Source organism: Centrocercus urophasianus, unplaced genomic scaffold, assembly GCF_019232065.1.
Source record: "Centrocercus urophasianus isolate 14NV4802_14NV808 unplaced genomic scaffold, USGS_Curo_1.0 seq_36, whole genome shotgun sequence".
In the NCBI taxonomy this organism is placed as follows: domain Eukaryota; kingdom Metazoa; phylum Chordata; class Aves; order Galliformes; family Phasianidae; genus Centrocercus; species Centrocercus urophasianus.
In genome coordinates, this window is record NW_024884933.1 from 3757731 (window position 1) to 3777046 (window position 19316).

Genomic DNA, 19316 nt, shown 5'->3' on the forward strand with positions numbered 1-19316 from the left:
TTATTATTTGTGATGCAGTTGCCCTTTGTGCCTGTGTGTTTACTTGATTGAAGCATCTTGACGGCGCTGCTTTCTCCTTGAAGCCTGATTTGAATGGAGCGTGCAGCTGGATTGCCCCAGGGCCTTGTAGCAATTTATAGTCGGGATGGAAAGGCAGAAGTGCATAAAAAGACAGTTGTGAAGAGCCGCTAGTGCCCTGTAATAGAAAATCTGTGTATGATGACCTTGTCTGTGAGGGCCTCTGGGATCGTTTTACTGTGATCCAAAGGGTTATAAAATGGAAAGGATTGCATCTCACCGGGAATAGAGAGGAAAGAAGAAAAGAAATCTGTTTTTCTAAATTATGCTGTGTGTGCTTCCTCTCCTTTGTATTCTTCCTACATCCAGCCCCGAGTGTTAGTAGCGGTTACGGCGGGGATCTGGCACTCTCTGTGCTTGTATAGGCGCTGATGCTTTGAATGCAAATATCTGGGTGAGGATGCTGTAGCCACAAGCGTTGATGTATTTAAAAGCCTCGCTCTGTTTGTAGATGAATTGATGTTCTGTTCCCGAACCACGGCTGAATTAATTTGCGGCTAATTTTTCCTGGCCGGTTACGAGGTGGCCTGACCTTTTTCATTTTGGTGTGGAAAAAAACTGCTGATGAATACAGATTCTGCCTTCTCCAGGTGGGTCTCCCCTTTGCAGCTGGGACCGGCTGAAAGATGTCCTTTCTCCCCCAGTTCCCATCCTGCGCTCACCCTGGGCGCTGCAGGGCACCGGGCTGCGCGCTGCCGGGAGGCGGACGGATGGGTGAGACGTTTGAAGGAGCACTGAATTATTTAAGCTCCAGAATTTAGACTGCAAATGAGATTGGCTGTTAGGTCTAATGTGGAGCAGATTGAAATGCTGCTGTGATTACAGAGGGGCACGCGTGGGGCAGGAGATTAGTATGAAAATGTGGGCGTGGGGGGCTCGGAGGGGAGCAGCGAGGAATGATGGAGAATCAGAGGTGACAGTTTAAGGATTGCATGGCAGGAGCTGCACGGTGATTAAATTCACTGATGCTGTCATTGAGCTGTAAGGCTGAAGATAACATTCTCTCCCTGTGCTGAAAACAAGAATCAATACAAACTCCTTGACAGGAGCTAAATTATTAAATAGAGCCTTTCTTGCAATGTTTCATTATCTGGGATTTACCTCAGCTGGTGATTTGTCAGCGGAGCGGGGAGATTTGCTGGGCATTTTGTATTTAAATCATTCCAGATGCATATGAATCCATTTTGATAATTCCCTTCCCTTTTAAAATGCTCCTCGATAGATTTGTGATTCGCTTTTGCCCAGATGACACTTGGGATTTTTGCACAGATTGGAGCTGTGCAGTGCAGTAGGGTGAGGGCTCCTCACATCCTGGTAACAAAAAGTGTGTGTGTAGCATCAGGCTGTTCTTAAGTGCCGAATTGATTTGCTTGCCTTTGGGGTGTTAAATTAGCAAGCTGTTGGGAATGCCTTTCAGCTGGGGTTGAGCTGTAGAAAGAAGAGGGAGGCTGCTCTGGGTTTGGGGGTTAATGTGCACTGAACTTGATAGAAAAATAAAGCAGCGTTCTTGCTCCTGTTGTCTGCTTTCTGAAGGCAGGGCAGAGCCTGGCTCTCCTGCAGGAGCTGAGCCAGCATGTCTTGGGCTGCAGAGCTGCTCACAGAGCTGTGCTGTGCTGGCAGCCATCTCTGTCTCCATCCATGGCATTATATTGTCAAGTCAAGAGGATTTTTGAGGATTTTTGGGGGTTTTCTGTTGTGTTGTTTTTTTTCCTGCATAGATTTCACAATGCAGTGCCCCACTGCAACCGGATTCATTTCCTGTGGAGTGGTGTCCTGTGTCACAACAGCATCATTGCCTTTTGGAAGGGGAGACAGCGTTCACGTTTGGGGTTTCGGGCAGATGGGAACACTGTTGAGAACAAGGATTAAACAGCTGGGAGTGAGGACTGTCTGTACGTGGTTTTAGGGCTCGAATCCAGCTCTTCCACCATTCCCCTCCATCTGCCCACGCTCCGTACAACTGAAATCCAGGCTGTACCATTTATGGGTTACATATGGGGAAAAGAAATAATCCTGGAGAATAACCCATTTTTTCATGCACTCACCCTGCATGTTCTGCACCAGCGGGCAGCTGAGGGCACAGGCTGCAGGTACCCCCAAAGGGAGAACATGGTGAGCTCAGAGCAAACCAGTGATGCCATGAATTGCTGCCTGTCGGGGTGAAGCTGCTGGCTTTTGAGAGCTGACTCCTGCGTAGAGCAGGAAGGGCAGTTGTGAGAACAGCAGGGACCAAAATAGGGTTGAATGTCATCGTGGAATGCCATGCTCACCTTGCAAAATTGCTATTCTTATTTTTCTTAATTTAAAAGTAGAAAGGGAAGAAGGAAGGAGCGATGGAAATAAATCCCATTAATGCTCCCCATGCCCCATTCCCTACAATGTCGCGCATCGTATGAAAGCAGTGGCTTGGCTGCAGGTACGAGGACAGAAGTGGTTCCTCTGTGCATCTGACTGGGCCGTGCTTTCAGATTCTGAAGGCATTTCTCACAACGGTGCAGTCCTCAGCACCTTCTCCTTTTGCACTGCCTCGTTCCCTTGTAGCAGAGTGAAGCTTATTTCCTGCACCTGAGAGTGAGATAATTGTCTGCTAAATAAATCAGCAGTTGTCATCTTAAAACATGGAGAGAGACAAAACGTTATTTCTTTTTTTTTTTTTTTTTAAATATGCATTAAATGGTTCATTTGCTGCTTTACATGTAGCAAGAGAAGATGGAACTAGAACAAATTTAGCCGTGTCCTCTGGTGTTGAATAGTGAGGGCATCTGTCATGTTTAATAACGCTTCTGACCTTTAGGATTATCGCAGTTGGAAATTTTCTCTCTGGTCATTTGGGGGTACTTGAGCGCTGTGTCCCTGCTCAGTCTCCAAAGATACATTGTTATGCTTCATGAGCCCGTGAAGATAATTCATTAAGGGAAATTTGTTTTCCCTCTTTCGAAACGGTTTTCCGTAGGGAAGGGGAGATGTCACTGTGATGGCTACATCTTAGTGCATCCCAGCCCTCCTGCTTGCTTGGCTGTTGCTGGGGGACACGAAGATGTCACTTGGCTGCGTGTTTCCCTCCGGCCCTGGGCAGCACAGCTGTGTGTTTGTGGCTCTGTGTGGTGCTGGCTGTGCCCATAAGGATCTGGCTGTGGTCCCTCTGCTGGGCGTTGCTTGGCAGCAGGTACGTGCTGGGCACCTGCTCTGTGCTGCCCACTGCTTCCTTCCCATCCCTGCTGTGAGGGGCTGTTCCCAGGTGCTGCCCCACTCTTGCTGTGTGATCGTGGTGCAGAGTGAGTCTCTTAAAGGCGGTGATTATTTGGGCTGTTCTCTGTAGATTTCAGGTTGTGTCGCAGGGCGTTGATTTGGTGCTGTTAGAAAACGCTGGGGAAGGTCTTCAGATGGGCCTGAATCTGGCTGCTGGTGTGAGGAGCAGAAATGCTGGCACAGGGTAAGGAGAACAGCAGAGCTGCTCTCTGTGTGGCTGCTGTGGGTGGCAGGAGGCAGCAGCTCTCCTCTCGTGCTGCACCTGTGAGATGCACCAGGCCAGCTCTGCCTGGTGACCCTGGAAGATTCTACCTGGGGCCTGTGTGGAAAGCACAGATGGGGTGCAGGGCATGGCTGCCTGGCTGCACAGCCTGAAATGCTCGTGTGCTGTGTGCATGAGGTAACCCGTTCTTCTCCCCGCCTGGGACTTGGAGCAAGGAAGAGGAAAGCACGTGATGGATGTGCGTTTTTGACTCTGTAGTCACTGAGCACCAATCCAGGGAGAATTTGAACTTGTAATTTTGATTAAAATGATTGATTTTTAAATCAGCCTGCGTTCGTTTTGGGCCATTGGAGGGTATTTAAAAGGAGAAAAACCTCTTAATTAAATTAGCAGCACGTAAAGTATCCTGCTCTGCTGTCAAAGCGGAACTTCTGGTTTGTTTTGCTTTTCTTTTTATAACCCGTGTCCTTCAAGGTCCTGTTTATTGGCACAGTGTGAAGATAAAAGCAATGCAAAGGTATTAAAATAAACGTCAAAAAAAAAAAAATTGTTGCTGAGTGAATCTTAAATTTGAGCTCTTTCCTTGTGGAAAATACACAAGCTGTGTTGTTCTGTAAAGCTTCTCTTAATCCATGCACCTGGAGGTACTGTTGATACACCCAAGGGAAGCTGTGCAAAACAAACAATGTTTTCCTTTGAGTTGGAGAACTTCCTTTTTTCCAGTAGTAAAATGCTGATTGTAATTACAGCATCAAAGAGAGCAGAAACCTGTCTAAATGTAAGGGCCATCTTTCAAGGTAAGGCACTGTGAGAGTGGTGCTGTGCTCAGTAGTTGTCTGCAGGAGCGTGAAGTGCACCCTGATGTCCTGGAGCTGTCTGGAAGTTCTCAGAGCTCACAGGAAAGGGTGACAAGCCTCACTCCAGGGGGAAACCCTGTGTCCTGATCTTGGTGTGCACTTGGCATCCTTGCTGGAAGCAATTAATAGGAGCAGCACAGCAGGCTGTGTCCTGGGGTGCTGTAAATAAGACCTGACTAGCAGCTGTAAGGAGGCTTGTTCTGTTTACAGATCTTTTCCTATAAGACATATCAGTGAGGCTGCTGAACTTCAGGGTCTTGCTCTTGGAACATTTGCAGCGCAGTATTTGTGCAGTGTTGTTTGCTCTCTCTTTTACAGTTAAGGTTTCCATGAAGTGGATTCATTACCAGTCACAGCCAGTGTGAGGGGTTTGGCAGGTCAAATAATGAATTTAGTTCCTCGCAACGCTGAATTTTAAAGGTGCTGTTGCTGGCAATGTCTCATACTGATGACTGGGGGAGGAAATGATCCATCCCTTCTGCTGTGACTTGCAGTCACAATGCCAGTGATGTCTGATTCAGATGAACTTTGCTCAAATAGCTTAGTGACACCCAAGTGCTCGCACTATAGTGAGTGTGATCATCTTAGGAAGTCTGTGTGCATGAGTTAGTGTAAAATGTGTCTGTGTGAAGTGCGTGGAGGATCTAAGAAATGGTAGAGCAGCTCTATCTGCTGCATAAAGCATAGGCAGCTTCATGGGTGGAAGTGTCTTGGGTAGAGTGAGGCCACTTGCACCAGTAAAACGGTGGTGGGAAGAACAGTTAATGTGGCACTTGCACCAAAGGAAGGGGATGGAGGAGGAATGCTCAAGAGAAAGGGATTGCAGCTGTTTACACCCTACTGGCTGCGAACCCGTCTGGAATATTTGATTTATAGAAAGAATCAAGTAATTAAGATAAAAGAATATACACGATTCACTACTGTGAAATATTAAGACGTAATTTATGCTCTGTATCTGCTGTAGTTATGATTGGTGACCTAAGGCTGTTGAACTTCCTCTTTATGGATTGCCAAAATGCTGTGACAATTTTCAAGGGAATTACTCTCTTTGAGCTTAAAGAGATGAAAATGGGCTTGCTAACAAGGACCAGCTTCAGAATCTGCTTTCATATTCTTCTTGTTTAAGGAGAGGAAAAAAAGAAAAAAAAAGGGAAAGGGAGAAAAGAGGCAATTAGGTCCTTTAGGTGCTTTGATATGTCTGAACCTTAGGACCTAGCAAGGTGCACGCTATGTAATAGCACACAGTGTGTGCAGTGCATGGCAGGAAGGCATTCCCTCGGTGCTGGAAGGATTGAGAGCTGTTGTTTGAAAAGAAGCCATTATTTCAAGGTGTTGCTGTTCTGGCCCTGATGGGTTGTAATGTTTTGCATGTTTGTATTGCAAAATTGCTCGAAAGCGTAGGGATTCTTGCTCCCAGTGCTGTGCTTCTGATCAAAGGATATTATTATGGGCTGTGTAGACTGTGATCGAGTGCTTCCCTGCATTAGTTATGGCAGATTGTAAGGAAATCTTTCAGAATGGTGCCCTGAATTCAGCCGCTGTTTGCGTGCTTCCCTGAGCCCACAGAGCATCCTTCCAGATGTGGAACAGAACAGAACAGTGTAAGCTGTTGGACTTGGGAAGCAGTTTGAGCCTTGAAGCAAAAACCTTTGTGTCCCAAAGTACAAAATTCAGCGAGCTGTGGTAAAATACCACCATGAATCTTTCATCTGTCCGCTGCAGCCGTCATGGTGCAGCCATGTGTCACCTATCAGGGCGTCCCCTTGCTCCCAGGGCTGAGCAGGAGCTCAGTTTGGTGCTGGTGCCTTTTGGCATTGGGTGGATTGAAGCAATTCTGCTGTGGGTGCCACCAAAAATGGTGGACCAGGAAAACAAGCAGCTGAGGGAGTCTCTGGAGCATGCTCACACATGAAATATGCAAACCGCATAGTAAATATTTAAATTTGAGCTAATAGTGCACCATATTAAAGATCCATTTATTACCGTGCTCGTTGAAAATCACTTGTAGGATGGGTGCTGTAGTTCACAGGAATGTAAGTGTTGGAAAATGGCTTGTCACAGTGTAGCTGGAGCCAGGGCATGAATATTTTATTTCCCTGTGCCCAGGTAAGGAGCGCTCAGGTGGCTGCAGGCCTTCTAGGTCAGGCTCCTGCTGAGCAGGGACTTTCCTCTTTTCCTCTCCCTCTCTTTGCAAGTAGCACAGGAGGCCCCAGCAGCATTCCTGCAGATCTCTGAGCCTTAGAGCATGTGGCATGTGCCCTGTTACGTGCTACAAGCAAATAAGGACAAAGCAGGAAGGTGAAATGGCCAAAACAGGGCAGTTGCACAAGTTTCTCAAATATATTCTTTAATATTGTTTTTAAATAGGCTTTGCCCTCTAATGTATGTGTCAGAGAGGGGAAGGGCATCCAGTTTTGCTGTATGATCTCTGATTCCCTTTTCAGGTGAGACTCCTGTCGTGCAATTGGAAGAGCTGAGCTGGTGGTGCCTTTCCAAAACGATTTTGTGAGGCGTGCTGAGAAAATTGTGTTTGGTAAAAGGAAAGTGAGCTAAATGATGAGCCACCTCCAAAACGGTCAAATAAGGCTTCATTGTTAATTTCCTTAATAAGTTTTAGTGTTAGTTGGTAGGGGTGGTTTATTTCATTTTATGTGACTTTTCTTTTTGTAAACTGCTCTGCCGGGTTCTGCAGTTGTGGGTGATGCTGTGCACAGAATTCTTTATTAGGTGTCCTGTTGTTTTCAGTGTCATTTCTTAACAGAAGTGGGCAGGGATGAGATGCCTCGTGTAAATCCTTGTGCCTACAAAAATGCGAGAGGTGTAAACTTCCAGTAACCATATGTGCTGATTTCTGAGTCAAGGGTATTTGGGTCTGAGGAAGATGGGTTCTGTCTCATGGCTCTGGTATAAATTGGTTTGAGTTCTGTAGGGGGACGGAATGGTTTATGGAACTGCCAGTAGTTCTCAAAGCACTTCCCTTCTGAAATAGCACCTTGACTGGTTTGGAAAGGAAGCTGTTAGCAGCTTTGGTTGTTATAGTGCTCTACAGATTATATTGCCCAAGACGAATTATTAGCTTTAGAATAGTTATTAGCTTGGCTGTCTGCATTCACTTTAATCTTAGCTCCAATGAGGGTGCAGATGGTGTCTGGTGTGCGTACGGTGTGTTTAAAAAGAAGTCTTATTTCAGATTAACTCCTATCTTGCTTCATCTGTCTGTCTGGTCACACGTGACTTTCAGCACCCGAAAAAAGGTTTTCTGCTTTGTATCCCTCTCCCAACTTTTCCTTTGAGCGTTTTCCTCTCGTAGCAGGTGAACACATCCATTTGTCCTCTGGTGTAGTTAGGTCTGATTTTAGCATTTTCAATATCGAGCTATTTCCAGATGAATGGAGGGCATCTTTCCAATCTACTGGTTTAGATTAGATTGTAGCCTGTGGATCTGGCTTGGGGTGTATTTATTTAGTACTGATTTACATACAAATGCAAAGAAAAAAATATGAGGTATTGTGTTGCTGATGCTAGGTACTGATGGAGTGGCAGATAGCAGCTGTCTATTGTAACTCACTGGCAGAGAGGTGCAGTCATGTCTTCTGCACTGTGAGCATCCTTTAGGGCTGCTGTTTGGCTCTCCTGAATAGCTGCTCTGCTTTATTTCACAGTCATTCCTGACCCTGTGATTTTCATTAAGGTGATGGTGTGACCTTGTTTATCAGCCCATCTCTGAATGCTAATACATGAAATGTGTGGTTTTTTTCTGGTCTAAAATGTCAGCTTTTTCTAGAGCAGCATACGCTAGGTGCAGCTTCCTAGGGGATGTAAGCATTTAAATAACTGACCATGTCATAAACAGATGTTTGCATCCTCCCAGAATCTGCACAAGGAAACATTTACTTTCATGCATTCGTGTTCCAAATACACTTTGTTTCTTCTCCGTAGCAGCTTTTGATTGTGTGGTGAAGTAGTCATCACGAGACTCTGCTGATCAGCCCTTTTTTACCATGTTTTATATAATTTTAAAAGCCAGCCTGCTGCCACGGTGAGCCGGATTGCAGAGGTGCTTTAATGTTTCCTCTGTCATAACATTCCCCAGACAGCGAGGTGATATTTTAACAGCCCTGCGACTGTTCCTGCCCTGCGCTGGGTTTGCAGAGTAAACTGTCTTCTGATTGTTTTATCCTTGCAGCTCTTGGTATCTCCTGGTTGAAAGGCAAACCCCTTAGAGAGGTGTTAAGGAAAATGTGGCCCCTTGATATTTAAAAGGTGAGAAATCTGTTTAAACTGTATAGGATGACATCAAACAGGCCCACCGCTGCGTGGTGCTGCCTTTAATGGAAGTGAGGGATGCTGCGGCTGGTGCTGCTCAGCAATTAGGTGTGAACCATCCACTATCAATGACATTTAATGGCAAATGTCAGGCACGCTCTGAGTGCTGTCTTCATTTCAATATTGCTTTTCTTTAGGATAATGCTTTAAAGAAGAAAAAAAATCCTTAATGGTGTTTAATTACCACGGCATATATCCAACGATTAGTTAAATGCATTTGTAATGCCATTAGTTGTCAGGTAACTGTTTGCTTGTTATGCCTGACACAGAGGATGTGATGTACGACGTGCTGTGCAGCAATGCCAATGCTAACAGGGCCGTGTGGAAAGGAGGGCTGCCATCAATCCACTGCCAGATCTGCTGCAAGAAACACGTTGCTTTGTGGAAGCAGCAGACAGATGCTGCTATCAAAACCTGCTTTCTGCAGTGGCTGCTTTTTGTTATGGCCTATTGATGAATTCACGCCCCTGTTTGTGGCTTGTTTGTTTGTTTGGTATGGAGTTTTCGTGCTGTGTGTAGAATTAACAGCTGAGGTGTGTTCAGTGTGAGAGTGGGGTGATGTTCAGTGGGTGAGCAGGACCAGCAGGCCTGGGAGGAGGCCCAGCAAGCTGGGAGCAGACCGAGAGGCCCAGCAGACCCAATGGATCCCCCTGGGCTCCAGGAGCTCAAAGCTGTGCTGTGCCTCATGGCTGTGGCTGCTCCACGTTCATACAAACCACACGAACGCTTGGCTGGCCAGGACTCACTGGCATAGACAGCCAGCCACTCCTTTTCCCCAAAAGGAGCAGTCGGTGTGGGAAAGAAGTGTTTTGAAGCAAAGAAGCTTTTATAAAGGGGAAAAACCATGCGGCCACGCCGTCATCCAGCCCTGGCAGGCTGTTTGTGGGGAGCTGTGCTGTAACAGGGCGGTTACTGATGCCCTTCTCAGCTCATCTGACACCGTGAACCACAGATGGGATTCAGAGAACATAAAAGGGAAACGGAGCAGAAAGATACCACAAAGGGATTAAATGAGGTAGTAAGCAGTGACCCAGAACCTTCACGGAACATCTTACGGTAGTTTTATTTTAAGCATGTGAGTTTCCAAGTGTAACCGCTGCTTTTTTTTCCCCACAAGATGAAATTATCTCTCCTCAGTTAGAATTGCTCTGAGGTTTTAATGGCGGTGGTGCCCATAAGTGTGTTCCATTTGTAGGTAAACAGGGAACTTGCTTGGTCTTGCCACAGTAAGCAGCACTTTGTTTCCAGTAAAGCACAAAAGTTTGTGGATAAAATACTGCAGTTTATTTAAGATGCACAAATGGCCTGTGGTCGTTACCTGAGGTGAGTCATGTTCTTTTCTCCTTGAAAACCCGGACGAGGCAGTTTGGTTTTCTGGATTGTTCAGCTCTTAAAAGCCTATGAACAAATATATATGTTTAATAGTGTGTATTTAATCTCTGAAGCTTGATGTGTTGGGGAATGTAGGTGTGCTGGTTTCCGATCCTCTGTTTTGACCACCAGCTGGAAATAGGGATGGTGGTATTAATATTGAGAGGTGAAGGTGAGGAAGAAATGCAAGTGCAAATTAAGGTTCTTGTTTGGGCCCCACTGGCCATCTGGTCCCAGTTTTCAGGTACCCCCAGCTCCATTTTGTCCAGTTCTGGTTTGCATGTGTTAGAATATAACTGCACAGATTGTTTTTACACATGCTAATCTATGTTGTTCTGAAAGCAATTAGCTAATGTGGACCAGTAATTTACACAGTTGATTTTTGGCATATTTCTCTTTGGTCTTGAGCCTCAGTAAACAGCAAGACACTTTGTTTTATTTTAATGGCCCTGTACCTTTAAGAAGTGTTATCAGAGGGTATGATTTTAGGTAGCTACCTATTCTTTCACCACATTCTAAATAGTGAAGTGTAAGCACACTGTTCCTGTTTGCTGTTTCAGACTTGGTTTTTTTTTTTTTTGGTTATTTTTCCAAGATTCACACAGACAGACACAACTTTTACTTGGTTCATGGCACATATCTCATTAGAGCTGTTGTTCTGCTTGGGCTTTGGTCCTGGCGAGGAACAGCGATTTGCCTCATGGTATTCTCATCTGTTCTTTGCTTCCCTTTCATATGGCACCTAATCCACAGAGGCTGTGATTGATGTCAGCCTCAGCGTTAGGGGGAATTGCTGATATGCATCCCCTTGGCGTTCATTTGTAAGCAAATGATTACAGGACATTGTTTTCAAAAGGGGGAGAAAACAATTAGCAGGAGAAGAGATGAAGGTACGTGAAGGACGATGCTCTGCAGGTCTGCTTCTGGCTCTTGGGGCATGAGGCTCTCATGGATGGAGAGGATTATCTTAGAGAAGTGCATTGTTAGGAGTTCTTTTCCTTCGTGGTCCTGTTTCTATCAGGGTGAATTTGGGCACCTGGGGAGCTGCCCAGCAGGCCTGGGGTTTGCATATTGCCACGTGCAGGGGTTTGCACAGGACTTTGCTGCCAGGGATGTCTGAAGAAGCTAGAGGCAGGTTTTGCACGGTGCCGGTTATGTTTTGGTTTAGTATTAACTCTGTATTGGCTCTTGGCTGACTGGGCTTGATTTTTGGCTTAATTGTTTCAGGATGCTTTTGACGTCTGGGAAGCAGAAATTGTGGGGGAGGGGATGATTTATGAGCAGCACTAAATAAAATTAAGAGAGGTTGATAACTTCAATTCTGTACTGATTTTTTTTTTTTTTTCAGTAAAAGTTTTGGGTGGAGGGGAGGCAGGGCTGTGATGAGCAGACAGAAGAGGGAAGAGGAAATGCTTTCAGAGCTCGATTTGCTGAGCTTTGTCTTAAAAGCACATCTAGCTGAAGCGCCATGAAATGCCGTGCTGACCTACATCCTTAGGAGACAGATTTCACCACTTAACTCACTAAGGCCAGTGCCATCTTCCACTGCTATTTGTCAGGCTGCTTCTGAGGGCTCTTTCTCATCTTCTCCCGTCTGTCGTTGATGTCCTGGCATTCCTGCCTTGTGACTGCTATAGCCAACCCACCAGAACCTGTCGTATCACAGTGAGTTGTGATGGGATGCTTCTTTTATGCTTCTTTTGAAGGCTGTAGCTTTTTACTTTTCTTTTTTTTCAAGAGTCTGGCAACTATAATGCCAAACCACCCACGCTAGGAGACAACATATGGCAGCTCCTGTGAATTAGCATGCGGCTAAGTAACACATCACCTGGTGTTTTCACAAAGGCTCCAGCCCTGGTAGCTGGGTGCGGAGGTTCTGGCCACGCGTCCACCTCCCCGTAGGGCTCTAAGCACAGCCTTGCAGGCTGTTACGAATTATGTGTTAAGGCTGTTTTTGACTTTACAAAAAGTCTCTGATTTGCTGTTACACAAAGATGTAGGCAAGATAATGGCTGGTTTGTGCTTACATGCATGCATGAGGTATACGTGCAGTCTGAGATTTACAGGTGTGCGTCTGGGCCTGTCTGCTCCCCCCCTCCTTCCTTCTGCAGGAATCACCTGCCTACAAATAACCTGTCCATACTGCTTTACATGATTGCAAACTGTTCTGCTTCAAACTTGATAGACCAAATAGCATTCCCAGGAAAGCAGAGCAGCTCGGAGCCTCAGAGCTGTGCTCCCTGCCGCAGGGCTGCATGTGCAGCACACAGCTGAGTGGAACAGGCAGGATTCAGGGAAGGAGAGCGTGAGACCTGTTCTCCATCTCACAGATATTTGTATACAAGACTGGATTAATTTCCAGAGTGCCGAGGTGATTTCATGAATCCTAGGAGCAGTTTTGTCTGTTCAACTTGTGAACAAAAGAGACGGGAGAGAAATTCCTGCTGTAAACAATAGCAAAATGTCAGGAGCAAGACATTGTGGGGAAAAAAATCCTATATTGTTTTGTCAATAAATTATTCTTTCTCCTACATAGATCACAGAAATGGGACCTTACCCTGCAAACAGCAATATTTGATACCCCAGGCAGCTTATTCTCAGCTCACACTTCACTGAATACTGATCGATTATCCGTGGCTTAACCAAGCCTTCTCATTTCCTGCCTGCCATTACTGCGCTCAATCAAGCCGACGTGCTTTGTGGCCTGCCTTGTGCACAGAGATAAGCCATCAAGGCATGTTTCTATTAGAAAAGCTCTTGTAGATGGAATAGTCATTAGGTAACACTCAGGGGCTTAAAGGTTGCGGGGCTTTGTGTTGGTTCAGGTTAAGAGGGCAGGACGGAGCAGGGCTGCTTAGGGGTCCTCATGTTTGGGGGATGGAGGAGCGTGTTGCCGTGCTTAGTGCTCCTATTCAGCATTTGCTTCTTGCAGCATGTTGGTAGCTCTCACTTTTTGACATTTCTACTGCGCTTGCAAGAAGTAATTGAGATAGCTGTTAATGTGCATGTGTCTAAATTAAATAATCAAGCTGCAAAAATAACATTCATCTGTAGTAATGACCTTTGTATTTCCAAGCTGAATTTCCTCGGCTTACAAACAGCTGTTCAGGTTTCTTATTATTTAATTAGAAAGCAGCCTAGAAGATACCCTGATAACGTGGCATTGCACAGGCTGTGGCAAAGTGGGAAGGAAGGGGACCCTCACTGTATTTCTGTAGCTCCTCGTTGCCCAGCGTTCTCATCTCTGTTCCCTCACTCTCTCTGCCCAGGGGATCTGGCACGACTGCTCCCCATTCCCCACCACTCACCCTCCTCCTGGAAATTAATAAATGTCAGAATTGAGTAAGTGTTGAAATACTTGTATAGCAGGAGCAGAAATGCAGGCAGTGATTCAGCGGGGACGGCTGCACGGGTCGATAAGTGGAGGAAGTCAAATTACACTGGGAGTGGAGCAGGCCAGTGCTGCGTCTTGAGGCATAACTAGAGCTGTTTGCATGGGGGAAAATAGTTTTCTGGGAGGGCAAACACTGTCCCAAATGGAGTGAGTTAATCTGCAGTGTTAAAAATGAATTAAGTTGTTCATTTCAGCTGGTTTTGAGTGGAGATTCTATGAGAGCTTTATGCTACAATGCATGAGACATTTATTTTGATCACTGAAGTTGCTGTTAAAATATTTAACATCTACTACAATAACATGAAGACCCTTGGTAGCTTAGAATTAATCCTGTTTTCTTTTTTCCCCATGTTAAAAAATCGATGAAAACACGTTTGAAGGGAAAGATGTTCTTTTCCTTGTTTCCATTTTGCTGTTTGTTTCTTTGAAATAGCTCCTGCTCACCGGCCCCAGCGCGCCCATCTGTCAGCTCCAGCATTTGGTGTATTGCTTCCAAAGCTAGTTGTGATTGAGCATGGTAGCTAAATAGGGCAAGTAATGAAGGATGCTGCTCAAATCCCTCGGAGAGAATCTGCAGGACATCTGCGACCGTTTGCACGCTTTGGTTACTCGTAACGCCGGGGAGAGGACATGAAATCTCTTCAGATGTGAAGCGCAATGTGTCAGAGCTCTGTTTTGAAGTGTTTTATAAGAAAACTGGCACCTTGGAGGTGTTGCAAATGCTGTGGAAATCTGTATGTGTGTGGCTTTAAAGGGGACCTGCAAGATTTAGTTCCGCTCCGCACCCTTAAAGGAGGCCTTGATTTGTAAATGGTTGAGCAGATGTTTGTGCGCAGGGATGCCTTAATCCATTTACAGATTTGCCTTGATCTTGTTGGATGTCCAGAACTGCATACTTAAAGCAGAAAAAAGGAGCTGGGAGGGAAGGGAAAAAGGCCAGATGCAGCAGCAATAGGACCCCAGGTGAATTCTTGTGGAGAACTGCAGCAATGGGCACTATTTTCATTCAGGTGGGAGTTCTGTAGCACCGGGAATCTATTTTGGGCTGAAACAGACACAAGAAAGCTCTTGCTGTTTGTGGTTTCTGCTATTCCGGATTCAACGTGCAGCTATCTGCAGTGTCAGTGTGTAATGGCACGAATAACACAGTCACACTCGATGAGTGAGGGCCTGCCTGCTCTTTTGTGTGCACGTCCTTGTGAAATAACCAGCCTGACACCTCAGGGCAGCACCCACAGACCTCTGTGTGCTGACGGAGGCTCAGGTTGTGGGTTTAAGAAGGCTTATTGGCTTGTTGGCTAGGAGAGAACCCAACAAAACTGAGTTTTGTAGTCTTCCTTCATCATGGTTGCATATGCACAAGTGTTTGGGTCTCCTCTGCAGTGCTTCCCAGTGCCTGCTGTTGAAAGGCAATGGGCTGTAGTGGGGTGAATGGAAGCTTGGGGTCCTCCTGCTGGGTATAAGCTGTCCCTGCCTATCCTGCTCTGTTCAGCCTTGGTGTGCAGCACCATTTCTGCCTTCCAGACTTTGCCTGTTTGATTTCTTCCGTGCATTAGGCAAGTTGTTGGTTTTTTTTTTTGTCTTTGCCTGCAAATGTGCTGTTAAACACCCAGAAGTAAGTTGGGGTTTCCTCAGTGCATCTGGTGTGATCCAGAGCGTTTTGTGCACAGCAGCACGTGTGCTGGAGTAATGCAGTAATTTTGTCTGGCACAATGCTGCCACTAGCAGTTCTTGTGTGGCATTACACGTGTTTTTAATGAAAGGCTTCGAGGAATGTGGACGTAGTGGAAAGATTTTCGTGTTTATTGAGCGTTATTGGTGGAAATATTGCACTAACGTGGCTGATGAGGACAGGAACAACAGTAAGAGCTTTCTGGCCCAGTAACCTATTAGCAAACTGAGAGGTAGGGGTGAGAACAGAGTGATGCAGAGAGCTGTGGCCCAGAGCCCAGCGGTGGTGCAGCTGCCTCCTTTTCTTTGGGGATGCCCCTTTCCCTTTAGGCCTCCCTCCGACTCGTTGGGTGTTTGGGATTAGCAGGAAGAAGTGTGACTAGCAAGGGCATCAGAGATGGACTGAAGCAAGCTGTCGTAACTGGATTTAAATGTTCCTTTGAAGTGATACTCAGGCTTGGTTCCTCCTAAGAACAACGAACTGATAGCTAGTTGGTCAAAAGCAGAAGGTGCTCCTGGGGAAGATACGGTTTTATGCAAGTTTTGCTGTTGGCTATCTGGTACCACTTATGTTCCAGGGAGTCGGAGCCTGTAATTATTGGGGTTGAAGGACAGCATCCTGTTTCCTGTTTGTTGGTGTCTGAGAGTTAATAAGGAACTTTTATGATGGAATCTGAAACCATCTGTCCTCAGTGTCTGTTGGTTGCAGCTGTAAAGTATGGTGGCATTGAATTGTGCTGGTGTTGGTGCTCTGTGTCGGGCTGTATGGCTGGCTGGTTGGTAGGAACAAGCTGACTGGGATTGTGCTGCGTGAGGCCACAAGTTCCAGCCTTTTTCCTGATCCCTTCCTTTTCTTGTTTAGTTTTTGTGAATGTATGCATTGTATTTCTGGTCTGATGCAGAGATACAGCTGCGTGAGAATGGAGTAGGTTCCTGTCTTCTGAAATTCAGTCTGTCATAAGCATGTTGCCCTTGTTTCCTGGCCATAGAAGTCTACTTTCCTCCCTTTTGAGCCTCACCTCAGTCGTTCATCAGTGTGAAAAGAAATGCTGTACTTTGGAAGACTGTGTCAGATGCAGCCTGATTTCCTTTTTAGTAATGCCTCTAGACCTTCTTTTTCAGAGTAAACGGGACCATCTCCTTATGAATGTCAAATGGTACTATCGCCAGTCTGAAGTCCCAGATTCAGTCTATCAGCATTTGGTTCAGGACAGACACAATGAGAATGGTAAGTTAGGCTCTCTAGAGTAAGGCCTTTACTTGTTCTCTGAATTTTAAGTCTGAAAAGCAGTGATGCTTTTGCATATGGATGTGAAGGAAAGACTGCTGATGAGGACCAGGCATTAGAAGATGGGTGATGGTGTTTATTTGCCTTGTTTGTTCCAACCAATGTAAGTCCTGTAACCACAGCTATAATCGGATGTGTTTCACATATACTTAAACTGTATGGTCCTATGCTAAAGTCTTAGAGAATAGAATGCAGCAGTGGATCCTTTGTAGCACCTTAGTTGAGTTTCCTGCTTTTCTCTCTGCAAAAACAATTGTGTTCTTTGGTTTAATAGCAGCAGGGGAGGAAACTTAAGTACATATTCCAGTGTCATTTATCTCTTGCCTCTAGGGGAGACATAACATTTCTACTGTAATTGGTGAATTTCCTTGAGGCAACAGTTAAGGTTCTGAAGATACTCTGAGGTGAATAGCGATGACAAAATTGATGCTTAAAATGTGCAACGCAGCATCTTTTTGCTACGTGACAATATAAAACTGAGCATATCTTCTCCTTTCTGGAGGCATGAAGGATATTTGGCCTGTGCTTTAAGCAAAAGCTGCACGAACCTAACTCACTAATTTCTTTACAACTTCATACATGGGGATTATAAACACATTGTCAGAAAGTGATCATAACTTCCCTTCAGCGGTTCAGATACAGCAGGGAAATTGGCTTTCAAAAATGGGTGCCACGTTATTTCCCTACCTTGCAGGCTGCATAGAGCAATTGGAGTGTTTGCTATCCTAGCACTGAGAGTTCTGTCTGAGGAGCATCCTCTGACCTCGAGCTGTGAGAAACACTTGCAAGATGGTAAAGGTGGATGCTTTCCGTTTGTAGCTGATGTGTTGAGGTTTCTTGTTTTTGCTTTCTGGCAGACTCTGGACGAGAGCTTGTTATTACAGACCCAGTTATCAAGAACCGAGAGCTCTTCATTTCAGACTACGTCGACACTTACCACGCTGCTGCCCTCAGGTAAGCTGCAGAGGAAGTGGTGCAGCATCTGTGAGCTGGATGAGAAAAACCTTTCTGAGAGAGAGGAGCCTTTCCTGCTTTGGTTGGGGATCATTAGCATACTGCTCAGCTTTCTCCTCATCTCCTGCAGTAATTAACTTGTGTTATCTGTTCTCGTTCAAGAAGGAGCTGTAATTCTACAATCTCATTTTAATCCCAGTTAATCAATGTTGCTCAGAAGATATTGTTTCCCATCATTGCAAATTTAGATTATTGCCAGCTCCTGCAGAAATACTACCCTTCCCTCCTCCGTGTTTGATTTCACCATTAACAATAGCGTCTCTTTGGAAAGTGACTGTTAGCATGCAGCCCTGATAAATTGCATTAAAGACTTTGCTCTGAGGCGCTTGTCATTGTGGAAGCTCAGCTGAGAGCTCCATTAAAAGCTGGCTGCACAGACAGGAGGTAATGGGCTCCTGCATTGTTCCCTGCACGCTCCCCTTCCCAGGGGGTCGCTGCCCTCTTTGCCCACTAAGAGCTGAACTGACGTTGCTGACCTTTGGCTGAGCACAGGGATGCACCATTACTTCATGTTGCCAAATAGGGATCATGAGGCATTATTTTTAGCAGATTTTCAGCGTGCCAAACGTGCATGGATATTGTCAGAATGCAAATTGAATAATCTCTCTGATAATAATGCTCAGATGGTGTTTCACCAGGACCATCTGGAGACATTTTCTTTGTTCAGAGTCACTTTGCTGAAGCTGTTAAAAGACAAACTTGCAGCAAATTCTGTTACAAGGGGGGGAAGAAATGTTTGATTTGCATATTAGAAGATGTTTGATGAACTTGAAACATTCCAGTGATGTGCTGTAATCCTGTGTGATGCCACAGCACAGTCCTTGTGTTGCAGAATGCAGCCATCCTTGTCAAATCAGTGGGCTTGGAAAGGAGTTAGCAGGAGGTGGGCTGGCCTGAAGGAACCAGCCTTGGGAATCTGATTGTCATTTAAATACGGAGAGACTGAGCTGTGTGGGGAATTGCCATGGGGATATTCTAGCTTCAGTTCTGTGTTCCTGCTGTTTTCTTGCTTAAAGAGAAAGGTACAAGGTGGGGTTTTTGTATACCAGGACAACTTGGAAAATAACCTTTTCTTCTTCCTTTCCGAAAACAGTGAAGGATGTTCTTCTGCATTTTCCATTCTTTTGTTAATTTTACATGGCTCATAGATGGCATCATGTACCTCTGCAGGATAAAGGTTTACTTCTGTTGATTTTATTTAGCAAATTGTAATTAATGCTTGTAAGCAAGTTTTGGTGTGCAAGGCACATGAGGGTAATTGCACCCAGGGCTCTTACAGTTGGAGGGCATACAGCAGCAGAGTGCATTGGGATGCCTGGAAGCGAGGTTAACTTGAAATTCTAGTTTATTTTCTATGAAATGAGATTATTTCTGTGCTCTCTGCAAACAAATGGGTCTGGTCACACAATGAGTTGATGACAAACTAGGAAATAAAATCAGTGACTGTAACTTCCAATCTTCTGCTCTAACCAGCAGAAAGAGCTGGATGCTCGCTGGATGCTCGCAGATCCCCTCTAGTAATTTGTAGTGCAACTTCTCTGATGCACTGTCTTGCTTTCCTGAATGTAGATAATACAAGCTTATTTGGCCAACAGTTACTATTGACTGTCAGGTAACTTAAACTTTACCTTTCATGTGAAATACCAAAAGAAATATCCCTTACTAGGGGCAAACTGGGGAACTAGGTTCAGGCATGGAGGATAAAACAAATGCTGGTGAGCAGGTTTTTCTCAGTGTTTTTCTGTGGGAGATCTCCATTATGGACCCTGTTAACTTTCCACTACAGCATGGCATGACACAGGCAGCATTCGCTGTTGCTTTGCCCTTTGCCAGAAAGGTAATTGG

General features: G+C 45.4%; 1 protein-coding gene across 3 annotated transcripts in view; it reads left to right on the forward strand.

Annotated features, from left to right (window-relative positions):
• RERE (arginine-glutamic acid dipeptide repeats) overlaps positions 1–19316 on the forward strand; it is a 168130-nt gene that overhangs the window by 64605 nt on the left and 84209 nt on the right. For all 3 annotated transcript variants that reach the window (XM_042831792.1, XM_042831794.1, XM_042831793.1), the window contains exons 4-5: positions 16292–16397; positions 17315–17411. In XM_042831792.1, coding sequence (XP_042687726.1) covers positions 16292–16397; positions 17315–17411 — 203 coding nt within the window. The remainder of the gene's footprint in view (positions 1–16291; positions 16398–17314; positions 17412–19316) is intronic.